Source organism: Hippichthys cyanospilos, chromosome 1, assembly GCF_059441005.1.
Source record: "Hippichthys cyanospilos isolate Australia breed blue-spotted pipefish chromosome 1, RoL_Hcya_1.0, whole genome shotgun sequence".
Classification (NCBI taxonomy): Eukaryota; Metazoa; Chordata; class Actinopteri; order Syngnathiformes; family Syngnathidae; genus Hippichthys; species Hippichthys cyanospilos.
In genome coordinates, this window is record NC_142369.1 from 32,513,819 (window position 1) to 32,528,830 (window position 15,012).

At 38.6% G+C, this 15,012-nt stretch overlaps 1 protein-coding gene across 5 annotated transcripts in view; it reads right to left on the reverse strand.

The window, feature by feature from the left end:
* The window catches only part of citb (citron rho-interacting serine/threonine kinase b), a 48,637-nt gene extending 39,366 nt beyond the window's left edge, over positions 1-9,271 (reverse strand). For all 5 annotated transcript variants that reach the window (XM_088433854.1, XM_088433863.1, XM_088433837.1 and 2 more), the window contains exons 1-2: positions 9,047-9,271; positions 1,217-1,309 (exon numbers count right to left, since the gene is read on the reverse strand). In XM_088433854.1, coding sequence (XP_088289980.1) covers positions 1,217-1,225 — 9 coding nt within the window. In that variant the 5' untranslated portion in view covers positions 1,226-1,309; positions 9,047-9,271. The remainder of the gene's footprint in view (positions 1-1,216; positions 1,310-9,046) is intronic.
* Between the last annotated feature and the right edge of the window lie 5,741 nt (positions 9,272-15,012).

Below are 15,012 nucleotides of genomic sequence, written 5' to 3' on the forward strand. Positions count from 1 at the left end.
AGTGAAATCAACGCAAACTGTGTGTACTTGCTTGATGTATTCTATTTAAAATCTCAACAGAGATGTCAGTCCGATGCCTTAAAATGTGTTAATTCCTTCAGTCTCCTTATTATCAGAGGTGAGCACTAGTATAGCACTGCATCTTCAGTCCATTACATTTACAAATAACTTTTGTGATTAATTGTACTTGCTGGTATTTATTTTATTTTTTTTAGTATAAATGCACATAGGAAAAAGACACTTTTTATTTTCTCAATTGCGGGCATCAATCAAAGCCATGATAAATATTTCTGCCATCTTCTTGATAAAAGGATCAACAACAACAGAAAGAACTCTTCTGCACATAGCAACTCCTTGCTCTAATGCACTTTTCGCTCTCTCTCACGCACATGAAATAAATGTGCTAATCAGGAACAAATATACAGAACAGAAAGCAAATGGTTCGTAATCAACAAAAAACTTAACGTCCACAAAATAAAGTACAAAACAATGTATACAAACTCCAAATCAATACAAAAATATTTGTGGCTCACATACATGTAAATGATTAAAAATACTGTCTGAACTGTATAAATAATATAGGATATTTGTGACTGATAATTCTTCCCATATTATTGCAGGTACACAGACACGTTTCGTGCTTTGCCCATACTCTCAAATTAGCTCCTCACTTTTTTTTTTTCATTTGGGCAACAGTTTTTCACATAATATTTTGGTTGTGCAATGTCCTTTGAAATGTGGATCATGTTCTATGTTTTCTTTTGATACATTTTGTTTCATCTTATTTTATACCATAAGAGCTATAAACGTTATAGCTAGCGTAAAGAGTAGCAGTTATGCACATGCTGTTTTTGTGGAAAAAAGGCTTTATTAATGTAAAAAAAAAAAATTAAAAAACACAAATGACTGCCATTGTTTGTCATTCTGTTTTGCAAAACAGACTGAAGTAATATGTTGACCATTTGGGCATTTATAAATTCAAGCAGAAATCATTTTAATTCAACTGAATCAATTCATTTTGAATCAAAAATCGTATTGAATCAAAAAAACGATTTTGAATCGGGAACACAAAGAATGAATTGAGAGACTGTCAAAGATTCCCACTCCTAATATATCGCTCTGTTGAAAATATATTACTGTTTTTCTCACTTGTACTTGAGTACAGTATTTTATTGTTAATTTATTCCAACTGAAACAGCAAGCAAAGAAACGATACCTGTGACATGTGTCCGGTAATGCTGACAGTTGTGTTTAGAGATGTTCCCAAAGTGGCTGTTGTTATGGAGAACCTGAAGTTGCTGTCAATGTTCTGAGGGAGAGAAATTTTCAACTTAAACAACAATAAAACCATGTGGAATAGTTGACCTAGACTGTAAAGACATGTAAAAATAACAGGCCTTTTTCATTTAAAAATGAAAAGACAAATATTTATCATTTCAAAAAACACGAATGTTTTATGTTAATGACCAATTCCTCACATTATACATGTGTGACAACACTTTTTATTGTTTTCCTCATGTGTGCAATCTAGACCCTGCCTAGAAATAGAGACCATACAGCATCATTGAATGCTTCCAACTTCAGTGAATTGTCAAAGATTCACCATTTTTAATAGCAATGTGAATTGCAGTGAATTCACTTTTTTAAACGGATCAAAATTAGCTTGCTCATTGGGCTTCTCTGAGTCACATTTCAGTCAAGCATAACATTCAACCAATGAAACTTTTGTATTGCTCAGGAATGAAATAGCATTTTTTTTTTTGCAAGACATTTACATTCAAGATGAAACAAATAAAAGAAATTAGATTTCACCAATAAACACACACACAATTCGAACTTCCACCTGTGTACCATTACAAAAATGTAAATACATTTTAGAATCAACAATTCACTTATACCTTGTACAATTTCTTGTGAAATAACCATCTAGTACTGCACAAATATATTATTATGTGCTATATATGTGTGTTACTATAGATTACACCGATTACTATGTATTACGATACGATACGATATGATACGATATACTTTTACTGTCCCACTTGGGGAAATTTGTCTTGGGCAGCTGCAGCAAACATGAGAAAATAAACACAATAAGACAGCAAGCAATATACCTAAACAAAAAATTTCACCTCAGTATTGCACATATCCCGTGGACATAAATATTGCACAAGTGGACTACCTTGACACATAATAAAGACAAATGCTAAAAACATGTAAAAACATGCTGACAACATGTAAAAACATGCTAAAAGGTTGCACTATATGCTAAAAACATGAAAAAAAACAAAAAACAAAACACATGCTAAGAGCCACCGGAATAAATTGAATTGATTGCACACTATCTATGGCCTAAAACAGCATTATTCAGTAGCTTCACAGAGACAGGGCCGAATGAGTTTTTGAAACGGTTGAGTTTGCAGTTGGGGACTCTATATCGTCTACCAGACGGCAACAGTTGGTACTCTGTGAAGAGGATGTAGGCGTTTGGTGATCAATTTCACTTCTCTGGCACGTTTATATTATTATTATTATTATTATTATTATTATTATTATTATTATTATAAAATATCAATGAGACAAAAAAATACCAGGGCCTCTAACCTAATCTATGGAAGTGGGAATTTTTTAACTACCGGTAATTTTCCAAGTATCCTAGACTTATAACCAAGTAATATATGCCATAAGTTGTTTTTTTTTTTTTTTTTTTTTTTAAGAATCTGTAGTGAAAGGGTCAAACAGAGTCTATGACATGATTTAACAGCAATAACCTTTGAAAGGAATTAGAATTCAGTGCCATTATGGAAAAGACACCACACTGCTTTTGTCAGGTACCTGCCCACACTATGATTGCTACACGCCCACTCAACTCAAGGAAAATGGCTAAGGTACAACAACACATCTTCATAGCAGGCAGTTTCAGACGAGTTGAGAAATAAAGTGATTCAGTATGTGGATTGAAGTGGCACGGCCACACATTCACACCCCTTGATCAGTCATGGCCGAAAGGTCGGGTGGTGTCACAAAAATGGTAGATTTAATAAAATAACAATTCGGAGCACACCTGGGATTTTAGAGGTTTCACATTTTATTGCACAAAAAATGCACGCACACACACACACACAAGAAGTACCCTGCAGTCTGTTACCCCAAAAGACTATAAAATGGCTGTTAATAGCCTATAAATGGGGTTTCAACAAATGACTTTCAAGACATGCACATTTTTGGTCCTAAAGTATTACACTATTTGGCACTGACACCAGGCACAGCATTCATGCAAAAAGCCAATTTCTTAAGACAATACGTACTTATTTTCTGGTGATTAATTAATTGATTGATGTTAAGAAATACATCCGTTATGTACGTCAATAAAGTTGTTCTCTATGTGTAGTGATTTAGGGGCATACATGTTCAAGTAGGCGGATGACCCCCAGAGAAAAAGCCTTGTTTTTGTCATGTGAAGTGTAATTGCTATAAAATAAGAATTTATTTTTATTTCTTTAGTTTCAGGCACTTTGATGCACTTGGTTATTTTTTCAGTTTTAGACTATGCTGTAAGCTGTATAAACGCTGTAAAAAAACAATTAACAGTTGTTGAAAGTTGATTTATATTGTTTTTTTTCTTTTCTTAATATTGAAAAGGATACAGGTTTCGGTATAATGTAATTGATAAGCACTGACCTAGGGGTACGTGAAGGCACTGCAGGAGGTACAAGAGAGTTAAACAGGGTTTCTGGAGGTACATATGCAAATCCAAATGAATGCTTTTTATCACAGGAAAAGTCCATTTATCTTTCTAAATCAAGAGCAAACTTATTGGACCATGCAACAACAATATGTTATAGGTAGTGCTCTGCATAACTCACCTCTAAATACAGTTGAGTTAAAAATAACCCAATAATGAGTCAATAACAGACTGAAGCAATCTTTGGGTCGGTTTGACTCAACTTACTGGATTGTTCTGTCCCGAACAAACCCTCCAAACGGTTTGTTTTTGCACAAGATAATCTCAAACTTTTGTGTATTGTGTATTACACAAGCCAGAAAGTTGGTTCGAACCAAAGCAAATTTTGGGCCGGGCCTTCTTGACCCATGTTTAGGTTACTTTTCACCCAAGCCTTTTTAGAGTGCCTATTTTTTCAGAGATAGGAAAATGGGGTCCAAAAACTAAATATGTGGCAGCGTTTTTACTTTGTGGACCTGAATTTCCCTTCAGTGATTTTGTTAATTTTATTTGGAGGTGCTTTTTCATAGTGATACTATTGTCAAGCAGATGAGTCAGAAATAAAATTGATTTCACATGATCTATTTACCCTCTGTAGTGACTGAATACATTACGCTTAGAGGCATCGCGCTGGTTAGGGGGTACTTGGCTGAAATCACATTTCACTGGGGTTACATCATCAACGAAACGTTGAAACACTGCTGTAGGAGATCCTTACTGAGTTGACAAAACAAACAAGCCCCTATTTTTAGCTGCCAATTGTTAGAAATAGCTTGCTCATGTTGATATAACAGTGGTTTACACCACCGCTGGATATATTTAGCAGGATGCGTGATCGAGAGCAAGGCGGAGGAATGATGAACAGAATATTAAAAGCACAGGCTCTCCACCCACATCTCCCAAAAGTAACATGCTCATCTCAGCCTCAAGTACAAGGACATTGGAGAAATGAAGGAACGCTGTTGTTCTTGGCGTAGCTGACTGCTCCAAAGCAATGTATCTGTTTTTGACTGTGTTCGTTTAGTGCATGTGTTCGGTCTTCTGTGCGCCGTCTGTGACCAGCAGGAGAAAAACAACATGCGGTCCAGAAGATCACAGGCAGTGGCCTCCGTGTCAAAACGAAAGATTAGGTGTACTTTGTAGACAATAAATAACTGACTAACTAAACAAATAAACAAATCATTTCTTCTACAACAACAAGAAAGAAAGAAAGAAAGAAAAATAAGGGAATTAAAAATTTCAAGGCAGGCATCACATTACCCAAAAACGTGCATGGTAGGTAGATTGGACACTCCAAATTGCTCTTAGCTGCGCTTGTGTGTGCGATTGGTTGTTTATCGTTGTGTTCTCTGCAATTGGTTGGCAACAGGTTCAGGGTGTACCTCACCTACTGCCCGAAAACAGCTGGGTGAGGCTCCAGCCTGACGGCGACCCTATGGATGGAAATTATCAGGGCGACAAACCGATAAAAATAATAAAGATCCACACTCAAGGTTTTGCATAAAGAAAATGCTGCAAGTTTTGAGGAAATAACTTGTGCTACCTAACAGTGTTGCCATGAATGTGAATATTTTGAAGTTGTTTCAACTTAAATGGCAGTTTATGCTGACAAAATTGCAGGTTGTGTGATCAGTAGCATCTCAAGGCGTGTGCTCAAGAATGCACGAGGTATGTCAGAAAAGCCTCCGTTCACCCCTGTAAAACATTTTGTCTGACCCTTCAAAACCTTTTCTAATGCAAGTTTCCAAGATGGCCTGGCATGATTCCAGGCACTGTGTATTCTCACAGACCTCTTTGTTAACATTCTGCTCGTAAAGATATATGCTATGTGCATGTCTCCTTTGCAGTTCATTGCCAAAATGTCAAATGTTGACCACAATGTAGCATCTCTGTAATGGCAGTTGTGAATGCCTTGTTGGACAAGAATTCTTGGCTTAGAATTTTGCTCTTTTTCATCCCCAAATTGTTTGTTGGCGTTGAATCTCATGCTGTGCTCCTCAGCAAATCATGTCTATATGCGTAGGTTTTTTTAAGCTCGGGCACGGCCGTGCTGAAATAGAAAACAGTCTTTCCCAAACTGCTCAAATGAAGTTAGAAGCATAGACTTGGAGAATGGAGAATGATCAAAACAGCTCTGTGAATAATTAAAGAAGATGTGTCTCATCAAACCAGCGCGACATCTTAGGTTTGTCGGGAATGCGGTTCACATTTTGACTTGTGACTGAAGGAAGCCCAATGATGCTTTTAGGTTCGCTTGGTTTTATGTAATCTACAGTATACGGGTGTGATGTAACTGTGGTGGGAAAAAAAAGGCTCCTCAAACATAGTTTATTTATTAGATCCCATTAACAACAGGACAAAAACATTCACCATAGCTAGAGCTGTGGAGATCTTTTTAGTGGGTTGAATAATGTGTTGGCGTGTGAGTCAGAGATGGCGAGGAGGAGGAAAGTGGAAAAGGGTTGCATCCCAGTCTGCTGTGTGGCCCAAGTATTGCATTGCTTGTTTGGGCTATAAAGGCAACAGACAATCAAACAATACAGCACAGTTTGCACAGATACCTCCCAAAGGCTGCGCTAAGAGCCCTCCTGCTGGATTTGCTCTTTCACTTCACCTTGTGCACATGCCAATTAGTTGGGGCAGATTTGAAATGGGCTATACTCAGTCAATGAAAATGGCAAAGATCTTCTATATCCACAAAAATGGGGCCAAAACCCATTTTGTAAACTTCTGTATAGACCGATATCACTTTTAACTCAATTGTCTAAAATTTGGGAAAAGCTTTTCACAGTAAGAATAGACACTTATTGATGAACACAACATACTAAATGATAGTCAATATGATTCTGAAAACAAAACCAAAAAAAAAAGTCGTAGCATTAATAGAGCTAATAGAAGAACTTACAAAAAATGTAGATAAGAAAAAATATTCAGTTTGTATTTCTACTGACTTAAAAAAAAAGTTTTCGCCACTATGGATCACGATACACTTTTATGGGAAATACAAAAATATGTTATCAGAGGAAGAACCATTAACTGGTTAAAGTCCTACGTAACTCACAGAACACAATGTTCAATGGGAACAGTACAGACCCGTGTGCAGCACCATTGTATGTGGAGTCCCTCAAGGATCTGTACTGGGCCCAAAGCTTTTTCTTTGATATATTAATGACCTATACTTGGCATCTAAAAAACTCAAATTTATTCTGTTTGCAGATACTACAATCATGCACTTATGTGAAAATCTTGAAAAACATATGACAGAAATTACAAATGAAATGTGCAAGCTACAAAATTGGTTTGCAAGAAATAAATTCTCACTAAATAAACTACAACTCAAGATTATATTCTTAGGTAAAGAAATATAAATGCAGTGTACAAACACATTATGATGATCGATGATCAATAACGTTCAAATTAAAAGAGTCCATGTACACACATTTCTGGGTGTAACCCTTGATAAAATGTCTTGGGGACCGCACATCACAAAGGTCAAAGCTAAAATGGCTAAGATTGTGGTTTTGATGTACAAATCCAGATATTATCTTGATTAAAAAAGCATTGTACATAATCTACTGCTCAAGGATTTGCCCGCATTTAACCTACTGTATAGAAGCACGGGGAAATACATACAAGAGTAATAGTGAACCATTATACATTATACAAAAGAAAGCATTTCGAATGATCAGTTCTGCAGGATCCTGGAACCATACAAAAACCCCTTTTCTCTAGTTGAAAACGTTAAAGTTCAGCGATGACGAGGAGGAGGAAAGTGGACATTTAAATCAAATCAGTTCACCTTCAAGATACACAAGAATTCACTGCCGGCAAAAATCCCCAAAATGTTCTGCACAAGAGAGGGAATGTTTAACTTGAGGGGAAAAATGAATTGAAAAAACCCCTACTCCTGAACCAAACTAAAGAGTATGTGTGAGACAAGATGTGATGTAAATCTTTGGAAGTGTCTTAATGAGGAAATCAAATGTGCTAAAAACCTGGTGCACTTGAAAAGCTTTATAAAAATCACTTCCTGCGTACATATGCAGAAGAAGAAAAAATAAACAGAGTTAACATTTAGTGATTGTTCTCAATTTTTTCGGTCAATTTCAGATTAATGTAACAATTTGTCCTTTTGTTTCTTCCATATGAAATATGCAAATGCAACATGAGTTTTTTAAGTCATTGCTGATGAACTGTATATTTAACACGGCTTTGTTTTATTTTGAGACTGAGGGGCAGGATAGTTCTAAAGTCTTTGGATTTCAATCTTCTCCTCATGAGTATCAGCTGTAAGTTTGTTTTGTATTTTTTCTATTGCGTTAATATAATGCTCAAATAACATTAAAAAAAAAAAAAAAAAACAACCACCAACCAGCTGAATGTTAGATTAAAAACAAAAGACCACATCCCTCCATCAATTACAAAATGAACTCTATTATGAAGTCCTTGTGTTGGATCTCATTAGGTTGTCCCGGAGAGCCTAATCAAGAGGCCGGTGTACTTGGACAACCGTCATAAATCCCCATAGGAAACGAGACAGGTCTTGGTTTCTGAAAGCAGATCTGGACACTACCTTCCTCGTCTCTCTCATCTACTCACCCAATAAAGTCTGATTTATAGTGTTTCTACTTCGAAATGATTTGAGTACAGTAGCAAGTTTCTAACAAATTTATCAAAACAAAATTCAAGTGACTGCAGTAAAAATATTCGCTCTGATCAAAAAGGTAATATAATTTGTGATCAAGCTTTAAAAGTGTCAGGGAGGTAGCATGCTATCTCTCCTCTACCATTTGCAATTCCGCTGTTACCATAGAGATTGTTTCCTCCAACCACAGCCTTCAGCTTGTCACTTTTTTCTCGACTTTTGGAACCTAACTGAACACTTTTACTTAGATATTTTGTACCTTACTGTCGATAGGAAGAGTCCATATCCACTGCATATCAAAAGTTCTAGAATGTTGTAATTGACAGGGGTAATTTGACATCCATCTGACAAAGTGGAGACAGTCTAAATGCCAGAGTGATGGCAATCTGTGTAACTGTACGTAACAGCGAGCTGAGCGGTGAGCTGAGAAGCAAAGCAAGACAAAGCGTCTCTGGTCGTGACCAAAAGGAGAGCTCACTCTTCAAATAGCAGGGCTGCTGCAGAAGACTGCCGCAACAGCACTACGCGATCATCAAACAGTGGTGTCAGTCAATCAAATCATCTGGCAATTGACACAGCATGCTGGGATCGTAAACAAAACAATGCTGAGCAGCTACATTCAACGATCGGATTCTGCTTTCAGCCGTCAATTACAAGTCAAACAGCGCAGCACTTACTCAGACTGCTGCAGCTGAGAGCTTTTTCCCGGTGCGCCTTAGATACGGTGTCTCCTCGTCCGGTACACCCGTTCATGTAGGGTCGCTGTCAGAAGCCACCAGCTAGACTGAGAGCTTCGCCGGTTCATCAAATTTGTGGATGGCATCCTTACTGAGGAGAGAGAAGATGTGGGGAGAGGAGAGGGTGAGCTCGACTGGTGAGCGCTGTTTACGGAGAGATAGTGAGGGAGAGAGGGGGATGGCACTGGAGAAATGCAGCAGATCCGTGATCACACAGAGGTGGCTTTCGCTCTCTCTCCTGTCACCGGCTCATTCTTTATCATCTCCCCGTCAAACTATTTGAGTAGTATCCATGCGGCAGCCGCCGCTGCTACTGAGTGTCGTCTTTGCATCTTGAAGCTCCAAGCCAACAAGCTCCCGGCATTCGCAAACTACTGTCTTTCCCCATGACTTACTTACATAGAGTTCCCCCTACTAAAACCTCTCTCTCAATGAACAGTGACAGTACAGTGCAATGCAAATAGCAGAAAAGGGCAGATGAATTAACAACACATCTTTTGTTTCATATCAGTTCTTAAATCATGTTACTTCCATCTTGGAGTTCAACTCTGATGTATCTCACAAAGATGCTTAAACATAGAGTAAATCAAATCCCAGACCTCTCAAATTTGGCAAGTGCTTGAATTCACTTTACAGCACTTCAAGATATCGGCTTGGCATGCCTGTGGTGTAAACATTTGGTCATTTTCCTTCCCAGTGTCAAGTTTCTCTTTGGTGTTACAAAGGCTCAGGTGTGAATCGGGAACAGGTGACTCAAATTTGGCATTCCAGCTCTCACACTCTCTCTCATTGGTGACGAAAAGTTTAGGAAAATTCATGGCAAAGTCTCAAGGTCTCAAAAAAGATTTTTTACTCTACATAAAGATGGCCAAGGCTAAAAGAAGATGGCTAACCCCCTGAAATAAACTACTTTGCTCAGCTAGCAGATGATGCGTGTGAGTTTGCCCAGCAAAGAAAATGCATTTGATTGTCTTCAGTGTGATGTCCTGTGGAGGGTGAAGCAGATGACTGGATCCAAGCCCCCCTGTGCAAGATCCTCTGCAGTTACGTTAGGAACTCCGTTTGTACTTTATCAGTTTCCTATCAACTGTTCCATTCATTACTTTTGTCAACAGAGATCCCTCTAGGCACAGCCGCACAGGAAAGTGTGTTGACAGTCTTGTTTTTGGCAGCTTTACGATATCATATTTGGCATTTACAGATGATGTGATTCTTGTGGCTTTAAAACGATCACGTGGCAGGTCGCAGGTTAGCTTGAGGCACCTGGGCTGAAAATCAGGGCCACTAAATCTGAGGCCATAGTTGGAAAAGCATATTTTTGCACTTTCCGCACATTTGAAATGTCCTATTGAACTTCCATTTTCCTACATGCTTCCTTATACACACCAAACGGTAAAATATTGACTTGTACACAGAAGGTGGTGTATCTGTTGACGTGAATCCATTGCGGATTGAGAACTGCACAATACAGGTCCTTGAGGGGATAAAATTGAGCGTAGAGGCACTGCCATGGAATTTAGGATAGAGAGTTAAGAGTAGAGTCCTCTCCCAAATGAGAGGCTGTGGGTTCGATCCCCCCGACCGTTGTGACCATGTTGAAGCATCCTTGAGCAAGTCACTGATCCCCCTGTTGCTCCTGATGCTGCATCATCAGTTGGTAAGTGAGTTGTCAGTGTCAAGCGCTTTGAGTACCTAAGGTAGAAAAGCGCTATCTACTATAAGTGTATTTCAAGAGATTTAATGTCATATCTATAGTTGTACCATACAATGAAATTTGCATTCTGTTCGCTTCGTCGAGCAGCAGACTACATTCCATAATTGAGCAATAAATAAATAGCAGCAAACAACAGAGACAATGGTGCTAGTAATGTAGTGCAGAATATCATGTAGTGCAAAATAAATAAATAAATAAATACATACATAAAATTGTGCAAGATATTGTTTATGCATGCAGTAGGAGTCAGATTAGTTTGTGAAGGATTTATTGAGAATCCGGACGGCTTGTGGGTAGAAGCTGTTTGCCAGTCTGCCAGCCCTGGCCCTCAGGCTCCTGTAGCGTTTGCCTGATAGCAGCATTTCAAACAGGTCATTTAGTGGGTGTGATCTGTCCTTGATGATGATGTGTGTTCTCCTCTGAACCCTGGTGTGGTAAATGTCCTGCAGTGAGGGTAAGGCTGCTCCACAGATACGCTGTGAGCTCTTGATCACACGCCGGAGAGCCTTCCTGTCTTGTGCTGTGCAGTTGCCATACCAGGCTGTGATGGAGGTGGAGAGGACACTTTGGATTGTGTATCTGTAGAAGTTGTCAAGAGTCTTTGCAGACATGCCAAATTTCTTCAGTCTCCGCAGAAAGTACAGTTTCTGTTCGGACTTCTTGATGATCTGTCGAGTGTTGTGGGACTAGGTGAGATCCCCGCTGATGTAGGTGCCAAGAAATTTGAAGGCTTTCACCCTCTCCACCTCAGTCCCATCGATGAATTTCTGGTTTGTGCGGCCCCACCTGCCAAGTCCATTTACCAAGTCCATTTATAGAAAAAAAATAATATAAAAACAACAGGCTAAATTTCCAGTACATCCGTCATATTAACAAATAGATCGAGCTTGACATGAAGGAACTGCATGACATATTCAGGACAATGTTGTGCATCAGTGGACCAACGCTACACCCTCAGCTGTGTCCTTGAAGGTGCCATAAAATGCATTCATTTCCAGTATGGGATGGACTTTGCCAGGGCTGCCCATTGTCACCAGCTCGTTTCATGACCTTTAAAGACAGAATTTCTAGGTTCAGTTGAGGTATTTAGTAGGTCCGATTTGTTGGCCTCGTTCTTGTATCCCTGCTTTTTGCAGATGATGAGGTACTATTGCGTTCTCAGTCTCTCTTGGTCAGGGATGAGACTCTGCCCCAAGTGGAGGTGTTTAAGTCTCTTTGGGTCACAAGGGAAGAATGGAGTGAGAGATCGACTGGTGGTGCAGGCTGCCCCAGGGACGGCCCAGGACATGCTGGAGAGGAACAACCGATGAAGGTCTTGTATACAGTCCCTAATAGTCATAAAGACAATGTCTTTAATGTATTTCACTGAACAACACTTTGTTTTCACTGAAGGTGGCCATTTGGCTGGTAAGTCTTTGTGCTGTGTTTCAAAGTCATGGTTTTATGCACTAAAATGTACACTGTACACAATCTTAGTCAGCGCATTGTACAAAGCTGAAGTAAAAAGCCAATGTAAAAAGCCAATGTTTAGAATTAACAGAAAAGTAAGAAATATACTTGTCAAATTGAATATGTTGCGGAATAAAAACGGCACTGTTGGTTGCTTTGAATACTTTATAGCTTTGTTTTCTTCCCGCAAACATTTGCAATGGGTTCCTTGGAAGACTTGCTTTCTAAAACGGGTCCCTGACTCCAAAAGGTTTGAGAACTAACATGAAATGCGGTTAGATGAACGGACTGCGGCGGTAGAAAACTACAGTATTTGAAGCCCAATGCTGCTTCCCCGTGGACATGATTACTAATTACAGTTTAGTCCTCACGGAACACATTGACAACGCTTGAGGACATAATTGCTTATTACATTTCAATGCCGAGGAAACACACGCTACAGTATTCATTGTGGTGTGTGATTGTTTTTTTTTTTTTTTTTTTAAGATCGTCACCTTATGGATGCTTGAAGTGAAGACCGTAAAGTTTATCATTTACTTTTTGTTCAGAACCAGCTGTAGATTACCTTTTAATAGATTTTTTCAGAGGTATAATTTTTGATTCTTTTTTTCAACTATTATTATTTTATATTTTATTTTATTAGAGTGACGAACATTTTATTGTAGAGGTGGGAGGGGATGTTGATGAAGGAGTAAGCGACGACCGACAATTGGCTGACGCAGAGACAGACAGACCGACGATTACAATTGTTGGCTAAAAAAAAAAAAAAAAAAAAAAAATGGAGTACAGTACCAACAATGATAGAAGGAAGGCACCCGGGTCAGGGCTCAGACGACTAACGGAACAGCAAAGAGATGTACAATGCCCACCGCAGTCAGTGTGCGTGGGCTCGTTTATTTTTTTTGCTCCATTCTTGTCAAATATTGCACATGTATTGTACATATTATGTATGTTGTTTGTTATGTGAAGGCTCTTTTGGAAGTGTCCCGATCAAAAAAAGACAGTCTGGCTAAAGTATCATATCGAAACACTGCCACCCAACGGACATTTTTCTTACTAATGTACAGCAAATCGCAAAACAGTATTCAGAAGTCTTACGTTTTAAGATATTATTTAGTAGGTTTCTTTTTAAAGGCTGGTGTTGTAGCTTGATGTTCCACAGAAGGCGCTAAAATCCATGTGACGTTATGTCAATGTCTGTACAAATGTAAAGAAAACAAATATTTGAACTGCAATATTGTGCCTGGATGCCTGTCTGCATAAAATTTAATTGATTTGTTTAGTGGACCGCTTTTTCCCCTATTTAGGTGATTTTGATGGTCAAACAAGATTTATTGACTTATCTATGCACATACCTAGATAATTCCAAAAGGTTTACAGGGTTTTCTTGAAACTACGACTGTCTGAATGTCATATCTTATTTATTGTTGATATAGATCTGTTAGTGCTGAAATTCAGCAGTTAATGTTATTGTTGACATTTCTCTCTTTTACTTTAATCTACACAACACATAAAGCATTAAACTAATGAGGATAATGTGTGCTTCAGATGGGCTCAGAGGAAATCACCCAATCATGTGTCTGTCCCCCCACAGGAGACCAGCAGGCAGTGACCAACTTCTTTTGTGTGATCTTCATCAGCTCAAGAGGCTTTGTTTGTAATCATTGAACAGTGCCGACTGACCTCATCTCTACCCCTTCGTCCATACACGTTGCAATATCTGAGTGAACCATGCATAACACAGATCGAAATAAATTTGTGAGCCGTTTTATGTTAAATATCCATGTGGTTTTTCAATTGCAGGCAATTGGCATTTGAAATGTAAGGAGGTATAGAGGAGTAACTGGAGTAAACCCACGAAAGCACAGAGAGAGCATGCTAACTCCACATAGGAAGGTTGGAAGTGGAAGCGAACCCACGACCTTTATTTGTAATTAATTAATCTTTATTTGTTAACAGGATTAAAATTCAGCATTCGTGTGTGCATCAAAAGCAACAGTTTTTTTTTTTATTTTAAAGGGAAGGGTTCTTTCAAATCAACTTCAGTGTTTGTTTCTGCTACCAAAAATGAAGCCATTTTCAAAGTAACTGACTCCCAAGGCCCCCCAAAAGCTTCACTTGACCATCACTGAAGATGTGCAAACATTATCCTTAACATTGACAACAAAGGCTTTGTATTCTTTCCATTATATTCTGCCATTCTCTGCTTGACACATGCATGGCAGCTGACTTGCAGATTGATTTATTTTGACTGATAGCTTGGTGTGATGTCCTCTCAATTTGCATTTTGTGACTCAAACCCACAGAAAAGAGATTTGTACCCACGGGCAGCAATCCACACTGGAGAGTCGTGCACAGATGTGAAGTCATGTCTAGTGAAGAGACATAGTTGTGCAAGTGAGAGTTGTATTCAAAAGACAGACAGACACAATTTAGATTCGTACTCACACAAAAACAATTCATACTCACACAATTGAGACTCGAACTCAAAAGCTATAACTTTCACGGATACAAATGGTTAAGACAGCATATGCCTTTTTGACAGCGATCCAACTCCATAGGCCCCACTTTGCAGAAGGTAATAGAAACTTTCTGCTTATTGACCCTAATAAACCCCATTGTTTTTGTACAGTGAGTCTGTGTTGTTTTTTTTTCAGTCCCACTGCATACCATCTACATGTACTCCACAACGCACATATATGGGCATTATTTTTAAGGCTTACTTTCTCCTTATTCACAAAAT